Source organism: Helianthus annuus, chromosome 3 (genome assembly GCF_002127325.2).
Source record: "Helianthus annuus cultivar XRQ/B chromosome 3, HanXRQr2.0-SUNRISE, whole genome shotgun sequence".
Classification (NCBI taxonomy): domain Eukaryota; kingdom Viridiplantae; phylum Streptophyta; class Magnoliopsida; order Asterales; family Asteraceae; genus Helianthus; species Helianthus annuus.
Window position 1 is genome coordinate 78109648 of NC_035435.2, and position 10514 is coordinate 78120161.

A 10514-nucleotide genomic window follows, 5' to 3' on the forward strand; every position below is an offset into this window, starting at 1 on the left:
AAAATATATATTTATACTTACCAAAAACAATATATTTTTCTCGTTTCAAAATATGATATATTCTTGTAGTAATTGTAAAAATCATATTTTTATTCACTTGGTGCCTAAAATATTATTTGCCAAAATATACATATGAATATTATTTCCGGAGTATTTTGTAAGTTATATTCCTTGGTTCGGTTTCATCAATATTTTGTGTATAACTTGTATATTTATATTCTTGGAATTTTGGTAATATTTTGGATTGTAATTTTTGGTATTTTGATGAGTTATATTATTTCATGTCCTAAAATAATATAACTAATACACAAAGTATACAAATAATCACACACATGGTGACTTCTAAATATATATTTTCTAAATACATATTTAGTCACTTTTATTTATGAAAACCAACTTCCAATATTTATATTTTTGTAACCAAAAATTATGGCAAAGTTTATGTAAAAGTTTGTGGTTTAAAATACACTTGTAAATATTTGTTTAGAAATATTTTTTTCTAAGTGTTTAATTTTAGAAAAAATTTGCCATATTTTCCCCTAAAAATGGAGGTTTCCATACCATCAAGGTATATCATTTTCTTTTGTAAAATCAATACAATCAATTCACAATCAACAATGAACAATCTTTACTTACTAATTTTGCCAAAACAAGTATAATCTACTACTTCATGAACTTGAAATTTCACAAAAATTTGTAGTAACTTACTAGTGTTCTTAGTAAGCCTTGTTACCCTTTAAAGCGTGTTTGATTCTTTAAAAACATCATTTTTAAAGGAAATGGATCTTCACAACTTATATTCATGTTTTTTCAAGAATATTTCTTCTTTAATTTTTCTTGTTACATAAGTGTTTCTACACTTGTTTAACCTTGAAAAATAGAGTTTATTTATGTAAGAACCAAGATTTAGTAAAACTTGTATTTTTAACTTGGTTTCTTTGAAAAATCATCCATAAATCTATAGGTCTACAAGTATTACAACTTACTTTGATCATTATTTTTCAATAAAATCACATATTCTTTCAAGTTCATGTTTCTTATGAGGATGATCTTTGATCCTATAACACTTTCATCCTCTCATCTTGCTAGATTATGTTTTTAATCATGATCTAGCAAGATCATATGATGATCAACATCATTTTTACAAAAAAATCAACAATCAACAAGTATTACAACACATAAACATCTTAGTTTCTTCAATATTCAAGCTTATGTTCAAGTTTTATTCTTGTGATTCTTAGTGTTCTTCATGATTAACTTTATGTAACATCTCTTAACCACCTAAAATAGAAGTGAAATGGAAAGATCAAAGTTCTTACCACTAGCTCAAGGCTAGGGATGATCAAGAGAAGATAAGGGATGGATAAAAGCAAATAAGAGAGGTCCTTCCACTTCCGAAAGCTTCTAGCTCCTTTATGTAACCTCTAACACACTTGTATATGCTTGGAATGGATGTAGGATGGATGAATGATGGTGATGTTGGTGTGCTTGGGGTCGGCCGAGAGCAAGAAGAAGAGGAGGAGAAAGAGTAGGTGTTTTAGTGTGTGAAGTAATGAAGTTATGAACACTTAGATATATTTATAATCCATTTTCTAGTTTTATCTCATGTATAATATCTCTAAATGAGGGAAACATGATCAAATATAATATTGAATCAAATCTTGATGGTGGGCCATGTGTTGGCCGATTTCATATGTGGGGGGGGGGGTCTAGACTAGGTTTAAACTAAACTAGTTACATTAAGGTTAAAATGTAAGTATTAGTTAGGATTTAGTTACTAGATATTCTTATGATGTGTTATGATGTTCGGGGACCATAACTAGCTTGGTAATGTTAAAGCAGTGCTTCTAGTGAAAATTTGGTGTTTCAGGTAGTGTCCGGTTGTTTAGTTGGTTACTGGTTCGTTAAGGTGCTAAATTATGCAGTTTAGTGTGTTTTATGTTACATTTTATGACAGTTTTGATTCCCGACACTTAGGAAAGCATTCAGGACCATTTAACCATATTTCTGCATGATATTAGATTGTTTAAATGCTGATTTTTGCTGAATTCAGCACTTTATGTGAGTTTTAGGCACTTTCCGGCACTTAAACTATCTCTAGGAAGGCAGTTTCATGATCCTTACTTTCCTACACACTATACTAGTGTAATACTTAGTTTCTGGCCCATTCTAGGTCTCAATACAACGTCTGTCTATTTACTGAACTCCGTCAGCATTTTCCTGATTTGTCTGATAACTATGCTAACTGTATTTAATGCATCGAATAAAGTTCTCATGCAATAATGATACGACATTAAGCAACATATGATGCACATAATATGGCAATAATCAGTAAGCAGTTAATTGTAATTCAGCACAATCATTAAGCATTAATCATGGTTTGATAGTTGTACGGATACCTGGAATTTTGACAGTTGTCACATTCTCCCCCTGTTAAGACAATTCCGTCCCTAAATTTTAAGTCTTACTACTAGCAGCAGGGGAGTTAGGGAATAAATGCGGATATTTAGCTTTCATGCGGTCCTCATGCTCCCAAGTAAACTCTGGGTCGTGACGCGCATTCTAGGGAACCTTGACGAGTTTAACACTACTTCTCTGAGTCTTGTTAACCTTCCAATTGGTAACCTCAATAGGTTCTTCGGTAAAGTGGAGTGTGTCGTCAATGTGAACTTCGTCAGCAGGAATAACCACTGTTTCCTGTGTTGAACTCTTCTTAAGATTAGATACATGGAATGTATCATGAAAGCCATTTAGTTCTGTCAGTAGCTCCAACTTGTACGCTACAGTACCAATCCTTTCCAGAATTTTGAACGGTCCGATAAATCATGGGTTTAACTTTCCATGCTTCCCAAAGCATGCCACACCTTTCCAAGGTGAGACTTTCAACAAAACCATATCACCCACTTCAAATTCCAAAGGTTTCCTTCTTTGGTCCGCATAACTCTTTTGTCGATCACGAGCCGCTTTGATGTGTTCTCGGATCTGCATGATCTTATCTGTAGTCTCTTGGACCAATTTAGGACCAACCAGCTGTCTATCACCTGCATCTGCCCAGCATAACGGTGATTGACACTTTCGTCCGTACAGAGCTTCGAACGATGCAGCTTGAATGCTTGTATGGTAGCTGTTGTTATAGGAGAACTCAACCAAAGACAGGTGAGTGTCCCAACTGCCACCCAAGTCCATTATGCAAGATCGTAACATATCTTCAAGCGTCTGAATCGTTCTTTCACTTTGACCGTCCGTCTGTGGATGAAATGTTGTGCTCAGATTTAACTGAGAACCAAACGCTTCTTGAAAAGATTGCCAAATTCTTGACACAAATCGTCCGTCTCTATCAGATATTATTGAGATAGGCACTCCATGACGTGCGACTATCTCCCTTAGGTATAGCTCAGCTAGCTTACCAGTGTTATCCTTTTCTCTGATTGGCAAAAAGTGTGTAGACTTTGTCAGACGGTCTACGATTACCCAAATCGTGTCGTGACCTCTGGGTGTCTTGGGCAACTTGGTTATGAAATCCATTGAGATCTGTTCCCACTTCCACATGGGTATCTCAGGTTGCTGCAGAAGACCTGAAGGCTTCTGATACTCGGCCTTTACTTTGGCACAAGTCAAGCATTTTCCAACATAGGTAGTAACATCTCCCTTCAGTCTTGGCCACCAATAATAGTCTTTCAAATCTTGGTACATCGTGTCCGATCCTGGGTGGATCGAGTACCTCAATTTATGAGCTTCATAAAAAATAACGTCTCTAAGACCACCAAAAAGCGGAACTCAAATTCGTCCCGTAAAGCACAAGGTTCCTTCCTTGTTGGGTACCAACTTTTTCTCCATCCCACGGAGATACTCATCCTTAAGATTCTCCTTCTTAAGGGCTTCCCTTTGTGCAGCACGAATGCACAACGAGAGGTCCGTCTGTATAATCATCTCCAAAGTCCTAACCCTTATGGGCTTAATCCTCTATTTCCGACTTAAGGCGTCTGCCACCACATTCGCCTTTCCTGGGTGATATTTGATTTCGCAATCATAATCATTTAACAACTCAACCCATCATCGTTGTCTCATGTTAAGCTCTTTTTGATCGAATATGTGTTGTAGGCTCTTGTGATCTGTAAAGATTATGCATCGGGTACCATACAAATAATGCCGCCAAATCTTTAAAGCAAACACCACTGCGCCTAATTCCAAATCATGTGTGGTGTAATTTTTCTCATGAATCTTCAACTGGCGTGATGCATAAGCGATAACCTTCTGTCGCTGCATCAGCACGCAGCCCAATCCCTGACGTGAGGCGTCACAGTATACTACGAAGTCATCGGTGCCTTCGGGTAGGGATAAAATAGGTGCATCGCAAAGCTTGTTCTTTAGTAACTGAAAGGCTTTCTCTTGTTTGTCTCCCCATTCGTACTTCTTGTCCTTTTGAGTAAGGGAGGTCAGCGGTTGAGCGATTTTCGAAAAATCCTCAATGAATCTGCGGTAGTACCCAGCTAAACCCAAAAACTGATGGATCTCGGTTGGCGTCTTCGGAGTTTCCCAATTCTTAATCACCTCGATCTTGGTGGGATCCACATGGATTCCATCTCCATTCACTACATGACTAAGGAACTGTACTTCAAGCAACCAGAACTCGCACTTCGAGAACTTAGCATACAGTTTCTCCTTCTTGAGCAGCTCTAAAATGGCTCTAAGGTGTTGCTCATGCTCTTCCTTCATCCACGAATAAATCAAAATATCATCGATAAAAACAATCACGAATTTATCGAGATACGGCTTGCAAACTCGGTTCATCAAGTCCATAAACACTGCCGGTGTGTTTGTCGAACCAAACGGCATCACTAGAAACTCGTAATGTCCATAACGAGTTCTAAAGGCAGTCTTCAGTATACTTTCTTCCTGAATTCGCAGCTGGTGATAACGTGATCGAAGATCAATCTTGGAGTAGTAACTCGAACCCTGAAGTTGATCGAACAAATCATCAATCCTCGGCAAGGGATACCGATTCTTGATGGTTAACTTGTTCATCTCTCGGTAGTCAATGCACATGCGAAAACTACCGTCCTTCTTCTTGACAAACAAAACTGGAGCTCCCCAAGGCGAGAAGCTTGGTCTAATGAATCCCTTGTCCAAAAGCTCCTGAAGCTGCGTCGATAACTCTTGCATCTCAGAAGGCGCAAGTCGATAAGGTGCCTTGGCTACAGGCGCGGCGCCTGGAACCAAGTCAATATGGAACTCGACTTATCGTTGCGGCGGCAATCCTGGCAAGTCTTCGAGGAAGACTTCAGGATATTCCCTTACCACATGGATATCTTCCAGCTTCGGCTCTTCGGCTTCTTTATCAACAATGTGAGCCAAAAAGGCAACACATCCTTTCCGCATAAACTTTCGTGCCTTCAAGCAACTGATAATCCTTAGAGGCGTATCATGCTTTTCTCTGTGCACTACTATCTCTTCATTCGCCATCGGGATGCGAATGATCTTCTCATGACATACGATCTTAGCTCGGTTACTCGATAACCAATCCATTCCAACTATCACGTCAAAGCTTCCCAACTCTACTGGTAGAAGGTCGAGCGTAAACTCACGCTCTCCAAGCTCTATCACACAACCTCTAATTACTTTGTTTGCCTCTACTAGCTTTCCATTAGCTAGTTCTATTGAGTACAAAATATCTAACTTACTTGCAACTAACCCGAGTATATTCTTAAATTCTAAGGACACGAAGCTATAATCGACACCAGTATCAAATAGCACAGATGCAAAGTGTTGGTTGATAGGGAACGTACCAGTGACTACGTTCGGATCTTGACGAGCTTCCCTAGCTCCAATGTTGAAAACTCTTCCTTGGGCTTAATTGTTCTTCAGGCAACCCTGCTTGAAATGCCCAACATCTCCACAGCTAAAGCAACCTTGTCTGTTTCCAGTACCGCCCTGATTGTTGTTTGCTCCACGGTTTCCGTTACCAGCTTGGTTTCCAGAACCACCACGATTTCCATTACCGCCATTTCCTCCTTGATTGCGGTTTCCATAACCGTTTCCACCACGGTTTCCATTGCCATTACCTCTCTGGCCACCATTCCCACGACCATTCCCAGCCCAACACGTTTCCTTCGAATGACCATTCTTTCCACAGTTTTCACATTTCCTAAACCTACACTAGCCGACATGATGGAACTGGCACACATCACACTTGGGTAGAGTGCCCATGTATCCTTTCCCCTTGCCTTCAGCAGTAGCAGCACCAGTCCTGACCTCGACTGGTGGGTTCGCCTCTCTTTTCTTGTTACTACTGTTGTTGTTTCATTGGGTACCCTTCTTGAAATTCAAGAACTTCCTCTTGTTCTCTCCTGATGACTCGACGTGAGTCTCCTTCTTCTTTCCCTCAGAGATTGAAAACTTGTTCAATCTAATCGCTTCTTCGGTCAATGCCACGCTCAAGTCAATGGCTTCCGTGCTCGTTCAAGGCTTTGAAGTAGTCACGATGCTCATAATTTGGGGCACCGATCCCCAAATGAAACGTTCGACTCGCTTGAACTCTGGCTCTACCATGTAGGGCACAACACGAGACAAATCATGGAATCTCTGTACATACTCAGCAATCTTGGGTCCATCCATTTTCAGATTCCAAAATTCGGTTTCCAACTTCTGAATCTCAGCCCTTGAACAATACTTCTTGCGCATCAGCTCCTTCATCTCATCCCAAGTCATTCCATACACTACTTCCTCACCTAGCGTCTAAACCTGAAGGTTCTACCATGACAGAGCTCCGTCTAGGAATAGTCTAGAAATGTAGGTGACCTGGTGCTCTGGCGCACACTTGCTCATTCGCAGCACAGAATCAGTCTTCTCAGCCCATCTTACGAAAGCTACGGCACCTCTAGTGCCGTCAAAGTTCAGAGGCTTGCAGTCAAGGAACTGCTTGTAAGTACAGTTTGTACAGGCATCATCATTCACAGAAAGCATTAGCAAATGCACATGGAATGTCCAAACGTATTGTAATGTGTCTTAGGTTACTTAAACATTATCGTGAGGCGGGTTATTTCCTGAGGTACCTCCGATGTGTTCAGAGCGCAAGGCCTCATGTTGTGCAATTACCTGTGAAATCCGTTCTTGCAGTTCTGCCTCTGTTGTGGGCAACTGAGTATTCCTTCGAGGAGGCATCTTCTAAAAGAAGATTATATAGGTCAGGTCTTAATTAGGACTTAAGAACATAAGCAGTTATTATACGAATAAGACCTAAGGGGTGTATATACCTAGGTATATAAGTAATTATCATAGCAAGCCATCATATATCATCACAATCATAGCACAAACAGGTAATTTTAACAACGTATTTAATGAGAACATGATGTTTGAGCTTTCATTAATCATCGACCACAAGTATTGTTACATGTTTTACAAATGTATCATATCAAAAGGAACACAGGGTCACACTACCCTTGTCCAACAAGTCTATCAGTCTACAAAAATCATACAGTCAAAAGGTGGTCTCCAAAAGGCTTCACTAGCTCAGCTCAATAGTGGTGCTCTTATCAAAAGCAAAGCTACCTACATAAAACCAAAAACCAACTATGCTGATGGCGGTGGAGGAGGAGGTGGAGGAACAAAAAGCAAGCTGCGCACATGCGCGAGCTCCTCCTCAAGCTGATAAACATGATGCAACAGATAATTGATCTGCTACTCAACGGTAAGAAATCGAGTATCAAACTTGGGAAATGGAGTAAGCGGTGCAGGAGGATGTGAAAATGGGGACGATGATGAACGAGGGTGAACAAAAGCTGGCTGACAAGGACATGGCAAAGGACGCGGTGTCATCTCAAGCTCCAAAACCCTACGACTCATAATCTCGAACTGAAGCTGAAGGGATAAAAGTAACTCATCCCATGTATAGCCTGCAAAGTGTGATGGATGGTAGGGGTCAGAAATCGGCATAGTGTACGGTGGGAACCATCGAAATGGCTCATCAAGTGGCGAAGAAGTAAAATGAGCAAAGGGTGCAGACTGAGGTATACGGGGAAAAGATGCTGTTACATGAGGGTCATGGCTAGGCTGCTGGCTAGAAGTGCCTTCCCCTGGATGGGGTGCGGGTATGCCCTGCAAGAAAACAGTAGGGAGATCAACACGGTGAACATCAGACAATACTGGGTGAAAAGGAGCAACATCAACGGGTGCAGGTGCAAGTGGAGGAGTGACTGGCTCAACAACAGGAGGGTCAGCGGGTGCAGGAACTGGGTCAGGTATGAGAGGTGCAATGTCAGGTAAGCCAAATGGAATAGGATCATGGTCAGGCAAAGGCTCAGGACCAGCGTGTATCGGCTCAGGATCAGCAGGTGTAGTATCGGGCTGATCAATATGAACAAAGTCTAGCTCAAGATCAGGCTCAAAGTCATGTGGAGGAGATGGTACAGCCGACATGGCTGTATCTGTGACAACTGGCACAAACCGATAATTTCCGTACACATTAATTATTATTTAATGACTGCAATTATGTGCTTAAACGTCAACATGGTCTGATTACATACTATACAAGTGAATTCATGCACGTTTTATACTACAAGAATTACCTTATGCATTAATGAACTGCGTTGCGTCAAAAATACTAGTAAACTCACCGGTAAGACACATTGTGTCGACAATTCTGCAGAAAGCAGTTAGACAATAGAATTGGAGCCTAGGTGTAGGTCCAATGACAAGAATACATTAAAACCCAAGAGTATACACAAGGTTAACAAATAGACTTCCCGGAAGCTAAAATACGCACAAAAAAGCACCCGAAACGCACTTTAAATGTAGAATTCTGCATAATTCAGCTATAAATCAGCTTTTTAACATGTAAATATCATGCAGAATTCATGTTTTATTATCCAGAATACCCTCCAAAGTGTTGGGAATTAAAAGGGTTACAAAAGGGTACATAAAGGACACTAAAACGATGCAATTTAGCACTTTAACGAACAGGTATTTAACCGAACAACCGGACATTACCCGGAACATAAAAATATTACTAGAAGCATTGTTTTAATGTTTCTAAACTAGTTATGGTCCCCGAACATCATAACACCCCTTATAACGTAATAACGCATTAAATCCCTAAACTTATTACTTGAAACCAACTTATTTATTAACTTGGGAGTAAATATTACACTTTGCCCCCCCCCCCCCCGTAAGAGTGGCTGGTCGTGGGACCCCACTAAAATCCCCAGGAGATTTCACCAAATCTCAAATATTTTGCTTAGATTATGTTTAGATCTTAAGTGTACTATTGGAGATCTCATGGATATGGGAAAAGATTATGAGGGTACTATAAGAAGACATAAATGCTTCATCTTCTTCACCACCACACTCTCACTCTCTCCCTCTTAAAACCTTCAGCCGAACACCCTCCCAACACCACCATCATTTTCGCTTATCAACCAATCAATCCAAGACCATTTTGAGGTGCAAGAAGCAAGATTAGAAGGTGTGGAACTCTTGGAACTTGAAGAACCTTCTTCATTTGCTTTTATCCAACACTTTTGTCCTCTCAAGTTCTAGTAATCTTCCCTAGCTTGTTGCTAGTGGTGAGCCCTCATAATCTCTTATTACTTCATATATTGATTGGTTAAAAGATTTATTATGGTGAAAATCACAAGAACACTAAAGAATATGAACATGAATCTTTCACATAAGTTAAAAACATAAGAATATATGTTGATTGTGTTGATTTGCTTCTTGTTGATGGATTGCTAGTATGTATGATGTTTGACATCATATGGAAACTACTAGATAGTGATTAAACACATGATCTAGTGAGTTAAAGTGGTGATCTTGTGAAAAACCAAGATCTTCATACTTTATGTCTTCATGAACTTGAATAATGAAATGGGTTTTCTTATGTAAAGATGGTTTAAACAAAATATAATTCTTGTAAATGGGTAATTACAAAAATAATTTTCTAAAGAGACCAAGATTATTTACAAGACTTACAAAGTCATGGGTTCTAAGTAAACTAATAATATTTTTAGTGTTTAAACAAGAATGGAAACATGTTTGTAACAAGAAAAATACAAGAGAAGTATTTTTAGAAAAATCATTCTACAAGTTGTAAATGACTAAATTCCCCAAGAATGAGATTTACAAGCAAACAACCATGTTTTTAAGAGTAACTAAACCTACTAAATAACATGGTAAATTACTACAAGTTTTTACAAAACTTCAAGTTCATGATGTAGTGTGATTTACTTGATTTTGGCACTTGATAAGTGTAGAATAAGTTGTTTATGTTTGATGATGATTTAAAAGAAAATAAACACATGTTTTGAAAACATGGGAAACCTCCATTTTTAGGGGAAACTCTGTCAAAATTTCTACAAATTTTGACACTTAGAAAAAAATATAAGTCTTGAGGAACTTATTCCTTAAAAATGTATCTAAAAATGGTTACCAAGGTTTCCCTAATTTTTGTGTTAAGAAATGATGATTTCTTCAAGAATAAAATTGATACTAATTATGTATATTTTTGAGAAAAATATATA

At 39.0% G+C, this 10514-nt stretch overlaps 1 protein-coding gene across 1 annotated transcript; it reads right to left on the reverse strand.

Moving 5' to 3' along the window:
- Positions 1-7677: 7677 nt before the first annotated feature.
- On the reverse strand, positions 7678-8415 carry LOC110931597 (vegetative cell wall protein gp1-like). Its single transcript, XM_022174983.1, has one exon. It carries the CDS (start codon positions 8413-8415, stop codon positions 7678-7680), a length of 738 nt encoding a protein of 245 aa, XP_022030675.1.
- Positions 8416-10514: the final 2099 nt, after the last annotated feature.

What these genes read in the sequence shown, in the direction of transcription:
- LOC110931597 (XM_022174983.1), bottom strand. Translation starts at nt 8,415, where the DNA reads ATGTCGGCTGTACCATCTCCTCCACATGACTTTGAGCCTGATCTTGAG.